Genomic DNA, 22333 nt, shown 5'->3' on the forward strand with positions numbered 1-22333 from the left:
TTACGCACGTGTCGTGTATTCGCTGTGCATTTGAGCCACCCCATTGACTTTTATGGGCAACCTACACCTCTAATACCCTGTTTCACTGAAAATAAGACATACCCTGAAAATAAGACCTAGCATGATTTTCCAGAATTTTTTAGGATGCAAAATGATGTTTCAGGCTTTTTGAGGATGCTTGAAATATAAGCCCTACTCTGAAATTAAGCCCTGCTAACAGTTAATTAAAAAAAGTCAATTTAAATAGTGTCCAGACAGCTATACATCTACAAAAGTTAAACCTTTTTGAACAAAAATTAATATAAGACACTGTCTTATTTTCGGAGAAACACGGTACGGACTAAAATAGAAGATGCTGCAATTTTTTTTAAGCACGAGAAAAATGCGCATCTGAGTATCCCAGCGCAAATTAGTTTGTGATACAGAGCACAGATCCACCCGTGGGGATGAGCCCTTATAAACAGCCCTCAGAAGGTAACCATAATGCTGATGTGGCCCTCGGTGACCAGGAGCTTATCACAGATGCATTATGGGAAACAATTTTGAATACAATTAAAAACTAGATGTCATCTCGCTACACGGAAACAAAAATAGGAGTTACGAGCGGCGCCACTACACCGACTACAGTCCGCTCCGACCTCTGTGTATTTGCAGTGCTGACAGCATGCGCCCGCTCAGCTGATCAGTCAGAGTCCAACCGATCAACTATTGATGACCGATCCGGAGGATAGATCGCCAGCAGTATTCTCCATGGAAAACCCCTCTAAGGCTAAAATGCGGGGCACAAGGGCTCCTTCACATCAGTATATTCCCGTAGCGAAATACATGCGCAAATTTTGTGCGCATAATGCGCGATAAATAAAACATTGATTTCAACGGGCTCGCTCACATGACGTGTTTTATCCTGCGTTGTGCGATCACTTGAAAAAAATACGCAGCATGATCTCTGTTAATGCGCAATTGTGCCCATTGCAATCAAAGTTTGGCGTAAATGCTGAACTAAACCTGCGTATTCGTTGCGCGTACATAGACTAAGTCAATGCGCACAAATACACGCCGGGGTGGGTGAAATACGCGAGCTCTGCATACTTTGGCAACACAAACACACAGCAAATATACGCGGCCAAAACGCGATTACCCCAGTGTGAGAAAGTACTTAAGGCGACGGAGGTCTGCGCCAGATATATTTACATGAGACATAAATTCAAAATCTATCATAAAAAAATGGATATTTTCAGGAGGGTTTTTTCGTTTTTCCAGTTTCAGCGGAACGGTTTGCGGTAATATATTAATTTAATATATCAAGAGCGACGAACAAAGCGCCAATCTTCATTCAGTACTGGCCTAGGAATACGGAATCGTACCCCTCGCACGGACGGAACGCACTCACTTGGAGTCTTCATTCTCCACGGCTTCACACAGCCGTCCGGCCAGGTCCTCCATCCGGCAGCAGGAAGACAGCGGAGCGGAGTTACAGTGTCTGCCGAGAACTCTTCCTGATTCCGGAATAACAGATCCACATACTGGGGGCGGCGATGGCGCAGCGCTCCCCGGTGTTCAGTGATGGTGATGGTGATGGTGATGGCACAGCGCTCCCCGGTGTGCAGACGCCAGAACAACGCCAACTGTTCAAACTTCCCGGGTAAATGCTGAATCCTAGAGGACTGAAGGACCTGTGATGATGTCACAGTCATGTGACTCCTGTGTGGGAGGAGCCATTCTGGCTGGGAAGCCTCTTCTTCGGAGAGAAGGCCCCGGAGGCCTCTTTCACACGGGCGACAGCGATATGGCTGCTACTTAAGTGCGGTGATATCGCAGCTTCGCTCCCGCGATTTTGTAGCGACAGCGATGCATTTTGTTGGGAATGATCTCGCCTTGCTTCCTTCTGTGATAAAATGGCGCAATTTTTTTTTCTCGCAACATTGTATCAGTGAAAACATTGCTAATGTGAAGGAAACCACTGTAATAATAATAATAATAAACTTTATTTGTATAGCGCCAACATATTCCGCAGCGCTTACATAGACGGGGGATACAGAAAGACAAAAGTACAAACATTACAGAACCACGGTTACATATAGTAATCAGTTTATGGAAACAATAGGGGTGAGGCTCCTGCTCCAACGAGCTTACATACTACAGATAATGGGATGATACAGAAGGTAAAGGAGCTGGAGATGTGCACGGTATGGTCAGGTGGAGAGTGAGGGATGCTATACACACAGACAATGGTCAGACATTTAGCCGCGTGACGGCAGAAATTGTATGACTGCAGGAGCGGTATATGGTGGCTAGCAGGGATTGCAGTCAGTAGGTCAGGGAGCATGTTATCAGGTGGAGTACAGAGGGGTTTGTTTAGGGAATGCGGTATGCCTCCCTGAAGAGGTGCGTTTTTAGAGCACGCCTGAAGTTTTTCGAGTCCTGGATTACTCGGGTAGCCTTTGGTAGTGCGTTCCAAAGGACCGGTGCTGCTTTGGAGAAGTCTTGGAGGCGGGAATGAGAAGTTCGAATTAAAGGGGCACTCAGTTTGGTTTCGTTAGCAGAGCGGAGAGCCCGGGCTGGTTGATGGATTGAGATGAGGGAGGCGATGTAGGGGGGCGCTGCGCTGTGGAGGGCTTTGTGGATGAAGGTGGCGAGTTTGAATTGAATTCTGTATTTAACGGGCAGCCAGTGCAGTGACTGGCACAGGGCAGAGGCGTCCGAGTAGCGGCTGGACAGGAAGATGAGCCTGGCTGCCGCATTCAGGATGGATTGGAGAGGGTAGAGTCTGGTGCAGGGGAGGCCGATCAGCAACGAGTTGCAATAATCGAGCCGGGAGTGGATGAGGGCAACAGTAAGCGTTTTTAGCGTGTCCACAGTGAGAGAAGAGCCGATTCTTGCGATGTTCTTGAGGTGCAGCTGACATGTTCGGGCCAGAGATTGGATGTAGGGGGTAAAAGAGAGATCAGAATCAAATATGACCCCAAGGCAGCGGGCATGTTGTCTAGGAGTTAAGGTGGCGCCACACACTGAGATGGAGATGTCAGGATGAGGTCGGTTAGTGGAGGGTGGAAATACCAGCAGGTCAGTTTTAGAGAGGTTTAGTTTTAGGTAGAGAGAGGACATAGTGTTAGAGACAGCGGACAGACAGTTAGTGATGTTTTGGAGTAAAGGTGCAGAGATGTCACGGGAAGAGGTGTATAGCTGGGTGTCATCAGCGTACAGGTGGTATTGGAGGCCACTGTAAAGCATAGGCTTCACAAACATGCGTTTTGTAGTGCTGTAGCATCGCGACTTTGTAGCCCGGGCAAAAGCGGTCTAAGGCTGGGTTCCCATGGGACGGAAATCTTGCGTAATGTCCATTTGGCGCGGGCTTTGAAGCGGCTTTTTATGCTGTATTCCACTGCGAAAATCTCTCTCCATAGAGAGAGGAGAGCCCGCAGCGGAAACTGGTCCTAAATTGACGTTGTGGATTTGAATTCCGCGATGCATGTCAGTTTCCGTGCGTGTTTTGCTGCTTTGGCTCAGCTTTAGAAATGCAGTGAAATTCCCGTGCGGACGGCCCTCATGGAAATTCTACGGCAATTCTGCAGCAAATGCGGCCCATAGGAGCCCAGCCTTAGACCACCGGCACACGGGAGCACCCGATTCCGCATACAGGAACCGGCAGCGGAATCCAGCTGACTCCGGTCTCTTTTCCTCTTCGTCTGTACTGCGGATGCTCACAGCTAGCCGCTGTTGGATATGCGCAGTACAGGGTTTTTTAAATGTTTATTTTGAACGTGCCGTCGCTAAGCAATGACGTGGTTACCTGCTACCTTCCTGCAATGTTAATTGACTTCAATAGAAGCCATCTGGGCGGAATCCAAGCAGAAATAGAGCATGCTTCAATTTTTCCTCCACAAATCTGCAGGAAAAAATTGATTTCCCGTAGCTACGGACAGTGTTTGCTGCAGATCCAAGGTGCTGACACCCGCCGCAGATTCTGCAGCAAAAATCCATTTGTGTGTGGGCGGCCTTATGTAGCTTGTTGGTCTCCCGGACTTCTCACCAGCTGCTGCAGAAATCTACAACCTGAGGAGACCCCCGCTACAATGTAATGTGGGGACTGTGGGCTCTGGGGCCCTCTCCTCCTGCAAGTTCAATAGTCTGCAGTACTGGGGGCTCTGGGTATCCTCTCCTACAGATACATTACTCTGCAGCACTGGGGGCTCTGGGTGTCCTCTCCTCCTACATAGAATCCTAGAATGGTAGAGTTGGAAGGGATCTCCAGAGCCATCGGTTCCAACCCCCTGCTCAGTGCAGAATTCACAAAATCATCCCAGATATTTGTCCAGCCTCTGTTTGAACACTTCCATTGAAGGAGAACTCACCAACTCCCGTGGTAACCTGTTCCACTCATTGATCCCCTTACTGTCAGAAGGTTTTTTCTAATATCTAATCTGTCTCCTCACTTTCAGTTTCATCCCATTGCTTCTAGTTCTTCCTTGTACAGATGAGAATAGGGCTCATTCCTCTACACTATGACAGCTCTTCAAATATTTGTAGACCGCTATTAAGTCTCCTCTCAGCCTTCTTTTTTGACAAGCTAAACATTCCCAGATCCTTTAACCGTTCCTCATAGGACATGATTTGCAGACCGCTTACCATCTTGGTAACTCTTCTCTGAACTTGCTCCAGTTAGTCTGTGTCTTTTTTAAAGTGGGGTGCCCAGAACTGGACACAGTATTCCAGATGAGGTCTGGCTAAGGAAGAGTAGAGGGGGTAATTACCTCGTGTGATCTAGACTCTATGCTTCTCTTAATACATCCCAGAATTGTGTTTGCCTTTTTGGCTGCTGCATCACATTGTTGACTCATGTTCAGTCTATGATCTATTAGTATACCCAAATCTTTTTCAAATGTGCTCTTGCTTAGCTCAATTCCTCCCAATATTATAACATAGGCAGTCTGTGGCTGTCTATTAACAGAGAAATGCATGGACATCATCCCAACTTGTATTTTTCACATTATATAACCAAATAACAAAAAGGAAATGAAAAAATAAAAGAGAAAGAAAACAAAAACAAAACCTAGACCCGCTATGACCACAGAGTTTTACATCATCTCCTTTTCTTGTTTAGTATACATTGACAAAACAAGCCTGTTTTCAAAGATTATTATCATTGTACCTGTTTGTCTAACAGGGGTGTTAATGTCTCCTTGGGATTACTAGCTACTAGCAGTATATCATCTGCAAATGCTTCTACTTTTATTTCCAGGTCAGCGTAACACGCTCCTGCAAAAAGTGTGGCATGTGTTAACTATCTGAGTAATGGGTCTATAGTTAGATTGAAGAGCAACGGGGAGAGTGGGCAGCCCTGACAGGCTCCTCTGAACAAATCATTGGTCTGGGTATTAAGGCCATTAAATGTGAGGGTAGTGGTGGCATTTGCGTGTATTGCATTAATATAGTTTACAAAAGTTTATCCAAAACTGCGTCTTCCCAGTAATGTGTCCAAAAATAGCCAGGCCATTTTGTAAAAGACTTTCTCAGCGTCCAGACCCAAAAGCATTGTTACCAGGCTGTCGGGGTCTTGTGCAGCAATCGTCGTCGCTATGGCAACTCTAATGTTTTTCAAAGTGCTTCTCCCATGTGTGAAACCTTTCTGCCATGAATCAAGTATGGAGGGGAAAATAGCCTGGAGCCTATCAGCCAATGTCTTGGACAGAAACTTGTAATCCCAGTTTAACTGTGCTATTGGTCTGTATGAGCGTGGGTCTGCCAATGCGCATGGGTGTGTATAAATGTGTCTAGTAGGTGTTTTGCTGTGAAGAATATTTAGTATGAGTCATCATTGCGGGAATCTATGTGTCCCTTTTTGTGCCGTCAACAGAGAGGTATGTAATTCCTCAAATTCTTTTGAAATTTTTCCTGTCTATGAGATACATAACCTATGACATGGCCCCGCATCACCGCCTTCGAGGCCTGCCAGAACAACGCAATGTCATCTTCGTGCTCCCTATTACCATCTGCCTAATTATTTCTGTGGAGTCTCAGTTACTCCCAGAAATCTTCAGATTCCCACAAAAAATATGAGGAACCCCACAGCCGTTACAGCCTCCGGGAAGGGACTAGCTGCAGCCGCAGCATAACCAATGCATGGTCAGAGAGAGCTATTGGGTGGATTGTGGACCGACGGTGTTGATCAAAAAGGCTGTTGGATATCAGGAAAAAGTCTATACGTGAGAATGAGTGGTGAGCGTTCGAGCAGCATGTCTACTCCCTGCTGGTGGAGTTGTGTAGTCGCCACGGATCGCACAAGTGAAGCGGGTCTATCAATGTCAGCAACGCATGTGTGGTAAGGGCTGGTTGAATGGAAGGGTCTGTCCTATCCAGAGAGTCGTCCTGCGCACTATTAAAAATCGCCTCCAATTATTAGGCAATTCAAATATATCATTCAAATATGGTTGTAATATTTCTATCAGTGTGGAGTAGAATGTTGGCTGGTCCGTATTAGGGGCATTGATATTTACTAAACAGTATATTTGTGAGTCTATGCATATTCTTAGTACAAGATCTCTTCCCTGCGGATCGGCTTTGGTGTGCTACTCCTCGGGTTGCTGACATGTGTGAAACTGTGTAACATGAGTCAAACAATGTTGCCCGCAGCTCACCCCCTCCTCCATTTTTCCAGTGCGTTTCCTGTAAAAAAAAATGATGTCTGGCTTGTGGCGTTTTAGGTGTGTGATCACTTTTTTTTCTGCTTAATGGACGTGTTGAGTCCTGCTACATTCCAGGACAGGAATTGTAGTGTTGTGGGTGTTTGAAAATCTGATAATTCTGTGTCCGTGGGCATAGTCGTATGTGTGGTTTAGCCATAAATAACATAATATATGCCTCATTGACGCATCCTCCGGTCCCAGCGAGCCGCAGGTGCAACGGAATAATGTTTGCGCCGTGTTGGGGGTGCCCCCCAGTCTCCTTATAAAACCATTTTCTGAAAATCAAGCAGGTCAGATTAAAACATAAAAAAGAACACATAAACAGTTAACAGGAATGTTATAATTTCTTTTGCATAAACGTCGCCACATCCACATAACTTGAAACAAGGGCAAAATAGAGATCAGAGATCTCTTCTTCTTGTCAGCCTCAACCCTGCTCCCCAGCCTCTTCCAGATGCATGTTTCTTCTCGCTTCCTCTGGGGTATTGAAAAGTAGGGATCTGTTGCCATCTTGGACCTGGAGTTTTGCTGGGTATAGTAGCTGAAAGCGGGTGTTTCTCTCGTGCAAGATTTGACATTTAGGAGCAAGCAGCTTGCAGTTTTGTGATACAGTCACAGAAAAGTCCTGGAACAATAGGATCTTCGCCCCTTGGACTAGTAGTTTCCCCTGACATATGTAAGCTTATAGGATAGCTTATTTTGTCACCCAATGCATATATTTGGCTATCAAAGGGTCAGGGTCAAGCTAAGTAGTTGTTATGTCCGTCTCCAGGTGGTCCAATGCAGTGAGCCCTTTCTATTGTTAGAGGATCAGCAGGCATATTGAGCTGAAGAGCCTGTGGGAGATCCGTGGTCAGATATGTTATAAGTTGGTTGCTGGTTACTGACTCTGGTATCCCGACAAAGCACAGATTATTGCAACGGTATCTGTTCTCTAGATAATCGATTTTTTCTTGAAGTATTTCAGTCTCTGACCAGCCTCTTCGCGGCGAATCCTCCAAAGTTGCGATAGTGTGCTCCATGTTTTGAGTTTTCATCTCCAGTTCTGTCAATCTTTGAGTATTATCTGTAATTTGTGACAGTGCCAAATTTATGAATTTATGTAGCGCCTCTAATCTGCTGTCGAATAAAAGGAAGAGTAGTTTTGATACCTCCTGTGCCACCAAAGTTACCTGCGTCATCTCCATTATGTCAGGGGCATCAGTTGTCAGCGAAGACATCTGTGGGATGGAAGTATTCATTGCTTCAGAATGGGGATCTGATGTAGCCGTGGTACCGGCCGAGGCATACCCTAGGGGGACATAGATTGTTGAAGTCCTTTGCACTCCTTTTCTTTAGTGGCTTTAGTAGGCCTGTTTTTTTTCCCCTGTTTTGTCCGAATCTAGCTGGCATGTTGCTTGTGCCGAGGTACCCGTACTGCGTTCGTTTAAATAGCTGTCCATAATTAGACTTCTTTAAGTCCAGAGGTTATGTACACAAAGATCAAGAACTTCTGCCCGTCTCTAGGATCGATAATAGTTTAACTGCAGATTAGTAATATGGATGTGGCTTCTCACCTGGCAACCATTCAAGCTCCATCTGTGTTTGTGGTATCCCTTGGGATTGGATCACAGCCAGCATTTTTGGTAGGATGTGGGTGTCTCCCTCACCAGCCTAGACGCCCTCCACTGGACCACTACGTGGCGGTGTTCCTGTGGTGTGTCCAGTAAACTGGGCTGCGATGTGGATTGTCCCCAGACTCTGGTGAGCCTGTATTTGTACCGCGTGGGACCATAGTGATACAGTTCAGGTCTCAGGCTGGGGTCCCGGGGTTGGCTGGGTGTTCCCTAGATGATGGTGCGGCAACTGTGGTGGGATTTTTCTGTGTGCTGGGGGTTGGGGGTTTCTTTTAGTGACAGGTGGAGAAATATTGTATCTTTTTTTTTTTTTTTTTCCCCTTTTCCTCCTTCTTATCCTTCCCCCTTTTCCTCTCCAGCCCCCTCCAGGTATCAAAATACTTAGATAGTCTGTAAGCTATGAGCCTACGCCTTGCCTGAGAGTTCGGTTTGCCTGCAGTCAGTTGATTTGTTTTTTCAGGAACTTGGAGGTATTTTTGATGAGCCAGACTGTGCGGGGTTGGCGGTATCTCATCTCATGTCTCTACGTCAGGGGCAGCAGAGGACTATTGCTCTAAATTTAGACTGTATGCAGGTGAAACCTCTTGGAACGATAGCGCCCTCAAATATGTGTTCTTGTTGGGTCTGTCTGATGCTATCAAGAATCTACTCATTTCTCATCCCGCTCCCGTGACACTCAATGATGCGATGGAATTGGCGGTCAAAGCTGAGAGAATGCTGAGATCTAGAAAAGAGGAACATCAGGCCCGTAAGGCTAGGGAATCTGGCAGACCCGCTCCCCCTTCTCCCATGCCAACTTCTGGTGCCAAGCCTATGGAAGTGGATCAGCTAAGTCCCGAGGAACGGCGACGGTTCCGGATGACTCATTGCCTCTGCCTCTATTGTGGAAAAGCCGGACATCGTGTAGCGACCTGTCCTCAGAAGCATCTACAACATCAGTCTGAACTGGCGGAAAACTTCAGATCCTAGGTGTGGGGGGTCTGGAACGCAGACCGAAATGCGAATGTTGCCTGTATCCAAATTAAGAGGAAATATTATATAGAGTACTCATAGAGAACCATAATAAATCACTATACATAAGACCGTCTAGTGATCAGAATGAATTCTGTTTATTGTTGTACATTGCTAGTTTATATGCAAGTTGTAAAGAAGGCGTTTCCAAATGTTACCTGATGCCTGGTTACAAAGTACTTTTGGCAACTGTAAATCAACAAGCTTTTCTAAACAAAAGGTATCAACAAAACTGTTTGAAGTAGACATAGAAACAGTTACAATGTGATAATACAGACAAACTCTTGGCTGTCTACTTTTGTTAATTACATTTCTCGTTTGACTAGAAGTGTAATCTTCAAAGTACATCAACAATTTGCACATCAAAAGAGGGGACATTGTTTCTAGTTTTCACATAGACAAAACTGGTTCGGCCACCTACTCGGGAGTCAGCACAGAGTTGGTATTCAGTAAGATAACTGAATAAAATCTAATTAATCATACATTTAGTATTTTAAAATCAATATTCAAATAAACGCTTGAATATACCCTTTTACATATGATTCTATATCCAAATTCTACTAGCAACTTCCGGAATGTTTTACATATAATACATAACATTATATAACCAAATAACTAATGTCACATTCATTACACTGTTTCCTTATCTTTCTTATGTTAGGTTATTGATTAATAATGATTGACCCCTATCATAGGCGATCTTTGGGAGGATCGCCTAGGATCACAGGTACTTCCTAAGTTGTTGGTGTCGTGTCAGATTGGCTTCCGGAAATGGGTGTTCTCCATTCTGAGAATCAGTCGTTCTTGGTAATGGAAAGGATGTCTGTTGATGTAGTGCTTGGTATGCCCTGGTTGGCTCTGCACAACCCCCGAATTGATTGGTCCATTCTGGAATTGACACATTGGGGGTTCTCCTGTCATAGTCACTTAGCTACTATATGCATGTGTTCAGCAGATACCATACTTATTCCTGAGTATTTGTCCGATTTTCATGATGTATTTTCCAAGAAACTGTCTGAGACTTTGCCTCCCCATAGGGAGTGGAACTATGGTATTGATTTGATCCCCAACAGTCCCATCCCTAAGGGAGCCATTTTCAATTTGTCTGGGTGTGAGCACGAAGCCTTTAAGTTCTATATCTCAGAGTCTCTGCCCAAGCGACATATCAAGTCGTCCAGTTCCCCTGCCGAGGCAAGTCTCTTCTTTGTAGAGGAGAAGGATTGGACATTGAGGCCTTGTGTGGATTATCGGTCTTTGAATAAAATTACAGTGAAGAACCAGTGTTCCTTGCCCCTGATTCCTTATTTATTGAATCAGGTGGTAGGGGCCCACTGGTTTTCCAAATTGGACTTAAAAGGGGGCTTACAATTTAATTCGCATCCGAAAGGGAGATGAGTGGAAGACTACGTTCAACGCCTCGTTCGGATATTTTGAATGTCTAGTCATGCCCTTGGACTTTGTAATGCCCCCGCAGTGTTCCAGGGATTTATGAACGTGGTTTTCCACGACTTCCTGGGGGTATTTTTGGTCATATATCTCGATGACATTCTGGTGTACTCCCCAGACTGGGACTCACATGTGCGGCAACTGAGACTGGTTCTGACCCGTTTGTGTGAGTACAAACTTTTTGTCAAGTTGGAGAAATGCATTTTTGGTACTAAACAAGTGTCTTTCCTTGGTTATGTGATTTCACCCACAGAGATTCAAATGGAGTCTGATAAAGTAGCAGCAATCTCCCAATGGGTCAGACCAGATAACCTAAAAGCGCTCCAGCGGTTTTTAGGTTTCACAAATTTCTACCGTAGATTCATTAAGAATTATTCTGTTGTTGCTCAACCCCTGACCGATCTTACCAAGATGGGTGCCGACTTGGTAAGATCGTCGCCTGAGGCCCTAGAGGCTTTTTTAGTAGTCTCAAAAGGGCGTTTACTGCTGCCGCAGGGCTAGTACAGCCTGACGTGTGGTGACCGTTCTTCATTGAGGTCGATGCGTCTGAGGTGAGGGTGGGGGCTGTATTGTCTCAGGAAGTCGGTAGGAGAATGGGTATACTCCATGTGCGTTCTTCTTGCGGAAGTTCACTTCGGCGGAACGTAACTACGACGTGGGTAATCGTGAGTTATTGGCGATTAAGTGGTCTCTAGAAGAATGGCGTCACCATCTTGAGGGGGAAAGGCATCCCATTACCGTGTATACTGATCATAAAAACTTGGTATATCTCGCCAACGCTAAGAGACTCACAGCTCGTCAGGCCAGGTGGCTGTTGTTTTTCGCCAGCTTTAACCTCGTCGTTACATTTATTCCAGGGGAGAATAATGTGAAGGCAGACGCCCTCTGATGGAGTTTCGGTTCACCGGAAAGTGAGACAGTGGCTCCCGAGAATATCTTGACACTTGTGGTGGTGGTGGTGGCAGCTTTAGAATCTGATCTCATTCCTCATCTACAAAACTGCCAGCAAGACGCTCCCTCGGGGGTGCCGGAGGGCACATGGTTTGTGCCAGAGACCTTGCGTCTCAGAGTCATTGAAGAGTTTCACTCATCTGTTTTCGCAGACCATCCGGGGGCTCAGGGGACTCTGGATCTTTGTACTAGACACTACTGGTGGCCAGGCATGTCTCGGGAGATCCGCGACTGTGTTAAGGCATGCTCTGTCTGTGCACGCGGTAAATGTCATTGTCAACGTCCAGAGGGCCCTTTGAGACCGTTACTTGTGCCTTTTCACCTGTGGTCGCATTTATCAGTAGATTTTATCACCGTCTCAGAAGTGCACCACTATCCTAGTTGTTGGAGACCGTTTCTCAAAAATGCACATTTCGTGGTGTTAAAGAAGCTACCTTCTGCAATAGAATTTTCCAAGGTTTTTGTAAAAGAAATCATTAGTCTACATGGGGTTCCCGAGAACATCGTATCTGATTGCGGTGTTCAGTTTGTTGCACCATTCTGGCTAGCCTTCTGTAGAAACGTGAGAATGTCGCTTTCCTTCTCGTCAGCATTCCACCCACAAACTAATGGTCAGACTGAGCGGAAGAACCAGGATTTAGTGCAATATTTACGGTTGTTTGCTGGCGAAAAGGCTCATCAGCGGGCAGAGTTCCTTCCATTGACAGAGTTTGCGCTAAACAACCGTACTTGTTCTTCCACTGGGGCATCTCCATTACTTTGCGTATATGGTCAGCATCCTCGCTTCCTTACACCTATTTCTACTCCGTCCACCTGTCCTGCAGCTGACATCACCACAGATGCGCTGCAGGGGGTATGGAGAGAAGCACAGAAGAACCTGGAAGCAACGGGGGCTCGTATGCAGTTGTGTAGTGGGAGGAGTCTGTCAGTATCTGAACCTTACAGGATGGGATAGAAGGTATATTTGTCTTCTAGAAATCTCAAATTGAAGGTTCCATCTTTGAAACTGGTGCCGTGTTACGTGGGTCCCTTATTCATCACGCGGGTAGTAAATCTACTTGCTTATGAACTTGATTTGCCAGCTACATGGAGGGTTCACAGGGTTTTTCATAAGTCATTATTGAAACCTTTTGTCACTTTGGTGATTGGCTGAGTGCTGTGATCAATCACAGGCAGCGCTCACGTGTCACTCAAGGAATAACTGAGGGCTGCCTGTGATTGGCTGAGCGCTCAGCCAATCACACAGCGTTTTCAGCCGTTTGAAAGACCTTTAATGCAGAGCCGGGGAGACATACGACATAATATATGTTTTTGGGGTTTCCCTTCCTCAGTGAACACCGTGACAGCAGCAGCGAATAACGATCATCACCCATTGATTTCAATGGGGCCGGAGCTGTTCTTGTACATCGTCAGACATGCGTCGGAGACAAATTTCAAATTTATTTCCCGGCTGAACCCAGTCCAAAACAGCTCAGACTTGATCTAGAACCATCTGGAAACCACCTGGGGTAATAACATGCCCCAGAAAAGTAATCTCCTGTTGGGCGAAAATACACTTCTGCCTTTTAGTAAACAAATCATTTCTGCGAAGTCCTTCAACACGAACGTGAAATAAGTCATAATCAGGAGAAAAATAAGAATATGAAAAGATCTGTGTAAGGCCCCTCCACACTGGGCGAGGGTCAGATGCCAGTTCTGTCCGCGTTTGTAACTGGGCAAACAGACAGAACTCAACCCATTAAAATCAAAGGTCTTCGAAGACAAGTATTTTTTTCACAGACTAAAGGTCCATGTAAAAAAGAAAAAAAATCCAGTGCCTTGCTGAGAGGCCATGAAGCGTGCGTCCCTCACCGCAGGCACACAGGTGGGGCAAATTGTGTTGTGCTATTAGTTTTAGGTGATTTGGCAAAATCGTAAGGTGGGGGCTGACCTAAAGCCTAGCCCCGGGGAAGGAAGGCCTAGCTAACCTCTGCACCAGGATAAGGCATTCTCATATAGAGGAAGCTAAACTTTACTGGGGACAGAGACCAGGTCCGTTAGCCCAATAGGATTTAGACTCAACCCACCATTCCAGTCACAGCCCTCCCAGCAGCCTCATCTTCTTCACTCTCCATATAGCTGCATTAGGAGTAAGCCCCTCCCCTTCCAGTCATGTGACCTCAGACCATGTGATTTCCCCATCGTCATCAGACCTTTTAGGAGTCACTTCATTCTAGCATCTACCCCGATGGAGGTACGGGAGGGTTGTGAGACCTTCTGCCATCAGCAGGCCCTATGATGGGACCTCATGAAGGAACCGGCGCCCCTTTGTGGATGATGGGAGTCGCTGCTGGAAGTTACCAGCTGTAACCCTTTCACTGCCTGAGAGGTTACATGTGCTCCTCACACAGCAGGGCGAACAATTAGGATTTTAAGGGTTAATCACTGTAACCCTGCACTGGCCACTGAGTCCTATTGGACTGTGAGGAAGGGGCCCACTAAGGGATCTCCGACAGACGGAAGCTCAGGGGCTTTCTGCAGTGACAGGCGGCACATTGTCATCTGTAGCTCGCTGTGAGTCTTCCACACGGGGAAGCGCCGTCTATGGAGAGCAGCGCCATTGTTTATTACATTCACTGCAAGTCAGAAGTTGTAGAAGAGCAGAAAAACTTGAGGAACATCCGGAGCGAACGCAGGAATTGTAGGAAGAAACACGGAGGATCCACCGGTGAGCGACATAACTCTATCAGCCATCTAGACCATAGAAGAAGTGTGTGATGTCACCGGTCACTATTATGTCACTACTGTCACCACTATCTGATGTCACCGGTCACTATTCTGTCACTACTGTCACCACTATCTGATGTCACCTGTCACTATTCTGTCACTACTGTCACCACTATCTGATGTCACCGGTCACTATTATGTCACTACTGTCACCACTATCTGATGTCACCGGTCACTATTATGTCACTACTGTCACCACTATCTGATGTCACCGGTCACTATTCTGTCACTACTGTCACCACTATCTTATGTCACCGGTCACTATTCTGTCACTACTGTCACCACTATCTGATGTGACCTGTCACTATTCTGTCACTACTGTCACCACTATCTGATGTCACCGGTCACTATTCTGTCACTACTGTCACCACTATCTGATGTCACTGGTCACTATTCTGTCACTACTGTCACCGCTATCTGATGTCACCTGTCACTATTCTGTCACTACTGTCACCACTATCTGATGTCACCGGTCACTATTCTGTCACTACTGTCACCACTATCTGATGTCACCGGTCACTATTCTGTCACTACTGTCACCACTATCTGATGTCACCTGTCACTATTCTGTCACTACTGTCACCACTATCTGATGTCACCTGTCACTATTCTGTCACTACTGTCACCACTATCTGATGTCACCTGTCACTATTCTGTCACTACTGTCACCACTATCTGATGTCACCTGTCACTATTCTGTCACTACTGTCACCACTATCTGATGTCACCGGTCACTATTCTGTCACTACTGTCACCACTATCTGATGTGACCTGTCACTATTCTGTCACTACTGTCACCACTATCTGATGTGACCTGTCACTATTCTGTCACTACTGTCACCACTATCTGATGTCACCGGTCACTATTCTGTCACTACTGTCACCACTATCTGATGTCACCAGTCACTATTCTGTCACTACTGTCACCACTATCTGATGTCACCTGTCACTATTCTGTCACTACTGTCACCACTATCTGATGTCACCTGTCACTATTCTGTCACTACTGTCACCACTATCTGATGTCACCGGTCACTATTCTGTCACTACTGTCACCACTATCTGATGTCACCGGTCACTATTCTGTCACTACTGTCACCACTATCTGATGTCACCGGTCACTATTCTGTCACTACTGTCACCACTATCTGATGTCACCGGTCACTATTCTGTCACTACTGTCACCACTATCTGATGTCACCGGTCACTATTCTGTCACTACTGTCACCACTATCTGATGTCACCTGTCACTATTCTGTCACTACTGTCACCACTATCTGATGTCACCTGTCACTATTCTGTCACTACTGTCACCACTATCTGATGTCACCTGTCACTATTCTGTCACTACTGTCACCACTATCTGATGTCACCGGTTACTATTCTGTCACTACTGTCACCACTATCTGATGTCACCGGTTACTATTCTGTCACTACTGTCACCGCTATCTGATGTCACCTGTTACTATTCTGTCACTACTGTCACCACTATCTGATGTCACTGGTCACTATTATGTCACTACTGTCACCACTATCTGATGTCACCTGTCACTATTCTGTCACTACCGTCACCACTATCTGATGGCACCGGTCACTATTCTGTCACTACTGTCACCACGATACATGGGAGTTATTTTCTTAGACACCATAAAGCCTAGGAAAATTACTTGTATATTGAGGAGAATCTACCTCACCTCTATGTGTATATACTGAGGAGAATCTACCTCACCTCTATCTGTATATACTGAGGAGAATCTACCTCACCTCTATGTGTATATACTGAGGAGAATCTACCTCACCTCTATGTGTATATACTGAGCAGTATCTACCTCACCTCTATGTGTATATACTGAGGAGAATCTACCTCACCTCTATGTGTATATACTGAGGAGAATCTACCTCACCTCTATGTGTATATACTGAGGAGAATCTACCTCACCTCTGTGTGTGTGTATATACTGAGGAGAATCTACCTCACCTCTGTGTGTATATACTGAGGAGAATCTACTTCACCACTATGTGTATATATTGAGGAGAATCTACCTCACCTCTATCTGTATATACTGAGGAGAATCTACCTCACCTCTATGTGTATATACTGAGGAGAATCTACCTCACCTCTGTGTGTATATACTGAGGAGAATCTACCTCACCTCTATGTGTATATACTGAGGAGAATCTACCTCACCTCTATGTGTATATACTGAGGAGAAGCTACTTCACCACTATGTGTATATACTGAGGAGGATCTAACTGACCTCTATGTGAATATACTGAAGGGCTTTAAGTACATAAGGAAGCGGCCATGGACTGGAGGAATGTAGCATGCCTTTAAAGCTAAGAAGGGGCTACAACCTCCAAATTGGGGTAAATTTGAATAAAAAGGGGCTTTACCTTTTAAGGGTAAAAACTAAGTAGAGTGGAAGGGGTGGCACATTCTGCAGAGGGGCATTGGTACAAGGAGTCTGAAGAGAATCTAACGCTCCTCTATGAGTATACATATTTTATTCCTCGGTTCCTCTGAAGTAACCATGACTTCAGAAAATTTTATGTGCGAACCACAGAATACATAACATGATTTTTAGCACAATGTGAATGGCTTTAAAACAAAGCAAACATGAAATTGCTGCAATTGTGGTTTTTTCCCATTTAACCACACCTAGAATTTTTTAAAACCTTTTAAATACATTCTAATGGTAGAACTGAAAAATATAATTTGTCACAAAAAATAACCTATGTCTCATGTAGTTAAGTCACTGGAAAATTAATAAAGAACATTTTGAAAGTGAGGAAGGAAAAATGGTTGCCGTGGGAAGGGATTAATACCTCCTCAAATGTTTCTCTTTATTCCTTTCGGTAAATGTGTTTTTTAAATGGCAATCTGTTTGACTTTTATATTGACTCCTCTTCTTTCCATTTAGGTCCTTACAATATAAGATGTTCTGCTGATATCTTGTATATAAGATATTTTTGCTGACTGACCCAGTTTTGCTGATGGAGAAGGACAGAAACAAAATGGCGGAGAGTATATTAAATCTCACTGTAGAGATACTCTTCCAGCTTACTGGGGAGGTGAGAGATTCTGATGTCACATTACATCAGTCATATCTATGGTATTAACAGATGATGTCACTGGAGAGGTGATGCACTCTGGAATAGTGATATTCATTAATGTCTCCCCATATACAGGATTACTCAGTAGTGAGGAAGACCCCTGGTGATGGCTGTTGGGCCCCTGTGTGTGATGGATGGGGAAGACCCCTGAGCCCAATCATGGGGCCCCACCCTCACCCCCTGATACATGAGGACATCAATGTACAGAAGATTCTAGAACTCACCAACAAGATGATTGAGCTGCTGACTGGAGAGGTGACGCTGCAGGGAATGCTGGGACATTATACAGTAACAGCACTGGAGGCTTCTGGGTGATGACTGTATATTGTGTTGTCAGGTTCCTATAAGGTGTCAGGATGTCGCTGTCTATTTCTCCATGGAGGAGTGGGAGTATTTAGAAGGACACAAGGATCTGTACAAGGACACCATGATGGAGACCCACCAGCAGCTCACATCACCAGGTAAAAGACATGTAATTAGGAGGCTCCTAGCCAGAGAGGAAGTGGGGCATGTGCCCCTGGCGCTCCTAGGGAGGAGGTTGCTGGCTAGAAAGAAAATTATGCTAGTTGGAATAGTGAATAGCAGGACTGCAGTGACCCTGAAACAGTGTCAGGGTCAAATTTAAAAAGAGAAGGACTAAGCCAGTGCATTAAGGGCAGCAAGGCTTCTTGGGCAATACTGGGTATATTTTAATGTAGTGTGGTAATATAGCCATTTTTTGTTTCATGATGTGTATCCTAGCCTTTATGTTTGCGGCACTCAGTTAATTGGCATAGGTGTTGCTTACTTATCATTGCCGCTGTCCTTCGTTGGCATATTTATATTTTCATATATGGTGCTAGTTTGTGCTTAGGGTGGCTTAATTGTCTTTATTTTACTCTATAGAACAAACATAAAGTTAGGTTTTACTGGTAAATTTAGTCATTTAACCAGCACTGTTATCTTCTGTAAAGCGTAAGCTATAGTGTAAGTTACTTTACATTATTAATCGCTGGTGGGAGAAGTTCGGCAAGCAGAGAGAAAATTCATATTGAGCGAGCTTACAACATTTTATCCCAGAGTGCAGGAAAACTCTGACTTCGAGGAAAACTATGACTGTGGTATTTAGTGTTGTCTTATTATGTTTACACAAGGAATGACTTCAGTGTCTGTCTGTGTTTCCTGCAGTTCCATCCAGTAAGAGAAGCCCACCAGAGAGATGTCCCCATCCTCTTCTTCCACAGGACCATCAGGTAGATGGAGATGTCCCTCTGATCTGTAGAAGGGCTGTGAAGCTCTTGTCTTCAGTCTTATTAGATGTCTTCTCCTTGTGTGATGAGGCCGGTGGAGATGGCAGGATTACCGCTGACCAGAGACATTACATCTTGTCTGGATCTTCTCCCAGTGTTCTGGCGGTGGAGACTGCTGGTGGGAATAAGGAGCCAACAGGTTGGATTTATATCTATCTGCTCCTTTATTTCCCTGAGACAAGCAGCGGATGTGTCTGGTAGATGCTGAGCTCCACTGACACAATGTGCAGCGTGTCTAGCCAGGCTGAATATACATGTGTATGAGGTTCCTGAGGGGTCATTGAGCCGCCATCTAATATCTATGTACAACTTCAGACCTGCTGCTATCAGGCCATTTTTGGTCGTCATGATTAATGATCTTTTCTGGTCATGTAAAACCTTCCACACGACTTCTCCAACCATCTGCTGACTTTTACAATATTTGTCTCACAGCTTTTGTATCAGGATGAAGAGCTGACCGATATTAATACTACAGAGACAAATGTGAGGGGCGATCAGCGGTGTAAAGAGGAGATTCCTACAGGTAACAGCCCAGGTGAGTAGTAACCACTAAATACAGCAGAGAAGAGTCACAGATTCTCCTCGGTCAGCGGCTGCTGATAGTTATGTAAATTTATAAGCTCTGGGATCTGTCAGTTTCCGCTGGATGTTCCCCCATTCAGCCGGAGTACAAACTATATATGGATGACGTGATACCGTTATAGGTGACAACAAGACATGAGCAAGCACCCAAATGCTCGGGTCCGCGTTATTCGAGTCGAGCTTTTCCTAAAATTCGACAGCTTTACTCGAGTAATGAACCCCATTGACTACAATGGGAGACTCGAGCATTTATGTATGTGGGACGCCGGGTCCCGAGCTTTTTTTTTTTTTTCTTTTTGGTTCGTGTGGTCTCGGTCTCTCTCTCTCTCTCCCCCTACCAGAAAAAAAATTTGCCAATGACGCGTGCTGTGGCGGGGTGGGGCCAAAACAGGCACGTCACAGTGGGGAGCAGCCAAAAACTGGGGCGGGGTCGAACACGACTTGATGCTTGTTCGAGTAACGAGCACCATCGAGTACGCTAATACTCGAACAGGCATCAAGCTCGACAGAGTACGTTCGCTCAACTCTAGTGACAACACACAATTGGCATTTACGGCACGGACATGAAACACTTATGTGAGCGGGAACTATTTTTTCATCATCTTAGATCCATATTGATAGATATAGTATTTTTCCGATTCTGGGACTAAGGGAGCTGTTACACTGACCAACTCCTGGTCCGTTGTAACAAATATTGATCGACAGGCATGCAAATCAATGCTAGATTACTTTTCGTTTACACTGGCCAAAAATCACTGCTATAAGAGCAAATGATCTTTAGTATGACTGCTGATGCACACAGGACGGCTGGTCATCTCCTTGTTAATATGGAGAGATGTAAAGCTACCAGGGAGCATTTTTATGTTTGCTGAAAATCGACAATCAGCGGACAAATGATTGTTTGCTCATATATCTGATAGAGCTGTCCTTTTTACGTGGCCTGACAGTCAGGCTAATAAACATTCATGCCTGATGATAAGGTTATTTAAGGTGGCTTTGAGGAACCACTAATTCCTCTTAGTCTGATATCAAGTTGCTGTGTGCCAACAGAATCCAGAAAATGGAGACAAAGACCCCGATAATAGAATACAAAATGTGGAAACATAGACAGAGATAACAAAGTATAGAGCGTGGTGATATAGACCCAGATAGCAAAATACAGAACGTGGAGACATAGACCTAGATAACAGAATACAGAACGTGGGGACATAGACCCAGATAACAGTATATAGAACGTGGAGACAAAGACCCACATAACAGTATATAGAACGTGGAGACAAAGACCCAGATAACAGTATATAGAATGTGGAAACATAGACCCAGATAACAGTATATAGAATGTGGAGACATAGACCCAGATAACAGAATACAGAATGTGGAGACATAGACCCAGATAACAGAATACAGAACGTGGAGACATAGACCCAGATAACAGTATATAGAATGTGGAGACATAGACCCAGATAACAGTATATAGAATGTGGAGACATAGACCCAGATAACAGAATACAGAACGTGGAGACATAGACCCAGATAACAGAACACAGAATGTGGAGACATAGACCCAGATAACAGTATATAGAATGTGGAGACAAAGACTCACATAACAGTATATAGAACGTGGAGACACAGACCCAGATAACAGTATATAGAACGTGGAGACACAGATCCAGATAACAGTATATAGAATGTGGAGACAAAAACCCAGATAACAGTATATAGAATGTGGAGACATAGACCCAGATAACAGTATATAGAATGTGGAGACATAGACCCAGATAACAGTATATAGAATGTGGAGACATAGACCCAGATAACAGTATATAGAACGTGGAGACAAAGACCCACATAACAGTATATAGAACGTGGATACAAAGACCCATATAACAGAATACAGAATGTGGAGACATAGACCCAGATAACAGAATACAGAATGTGGAGACATAGATCCAGATAACAGAATACAGAATGTGGAGACATAGACCCAGATAACAGTATATTGAACGTGGAGACAGACCCAGATAACAGAATACAGAATGTGGAGACATAGACCCAGATAACAGAATACAGAAAGTGGAGACATAGATCCAGATAACAGAATACAGAAAGTGAAGACATAGATCCAGATAACAGAATACAGAACATGGAGACATAGACCCTGATAACAGTATATAGAATGTGGGGACATAGACCCAGATAACAGTATATAGGACGTGGAGACATAGACCCAGATAACAGTATATAGGACGTGGAGACATAGACCCAGATAACAGTATATAGGACGTGGAGACATAGACCTAGATAACAGACTACAGAACGTGGAGACATAGACCCAGATAACAGTATATAGAACGTGGAGACACAGACCCAGATAACAGACTACAGAACGTGGAGACAGACCCAGATAACGGAATACAGAATGTGGAGACACAGACCCAGATAACAGTATATAGAATGTGGAGACAAAGACCCAGATAACAGTATACAGAACGTGGAGACAGACCCAGATAACAGTATATAGAATGTGGAGACATAGACCCAGATAACAGAATACAGAACGTGGAGACATAGACCCAGATAACAGACTACAGAACGTGGAGACAGACCCAGATAACAGAATACAGAATGTGGAGACATAGACCCAGATAACAGACTACAGAACGTGGAGACAGACCCAGATAACAGACTACAGAACGTGGAGACAGACCCAGATAACAGAATACAGAATGTGGAGACATAGACCCAGATAACAGAATACAGAATGTGGAGACATAGACCTAGATAACAGTATATAGAAAGTGGAGACATAGACCCAGATAACAGTATATAGAACGTGGAGATATAGACCCCGATAATGGTATATAGAACACAGAGA

At 44.8% G+C, this 22333-nt stretch overlaps 2 protein-coding genes across 2 annotated transcripts in view; one reads left to right on the top strand and one right to left on the bottom strand.

Annotated features, from left to right (window-relative positions):
- The window catches only part of ANKLE1 (ankyrin repeat and LEM domain containing 1), a 37285-nt gene extending 35714 nt beyond the window's left edge, over positions 1 to 1571 (bottom strand). The window contains exon 1 of the mRNA XM_066602363.1: positions 1391 to 1571. Coding sequence (XP_066458460.1) covers positions 1391 to 1443 — 53 coding nt within the window. The 5' untranslated portion in view covers positions 1444 to 1571. The remainder of the gene's footprint in view (positions 1 to 1390) is intronic.
- The window catches only part of LOC136627344 (zinc finger protein 345-like), a 501744-nt gene that overhangs the window by 224112 nt on the left and 255299 nt on the right, over positions 1 to 22333 (top strand). The window lies entirely within an intron of this gene.

This window comes from Eleutherodactylus coqui, chromosome 5 (assembly GCF_035609145.1).
Source record: "Eleutherodactylus coqui strain aEleCoq1 chromosome 5, aEleCoq1.hap1, whole genome shotgun sequence".
Taxonomy (NCBI): Eukaryota; Metazoa; Chordata; class Amphibia; order Anura; family Eleutherodactylidae; genus Eleutherodactylus; species Eleutherodactylus coqui.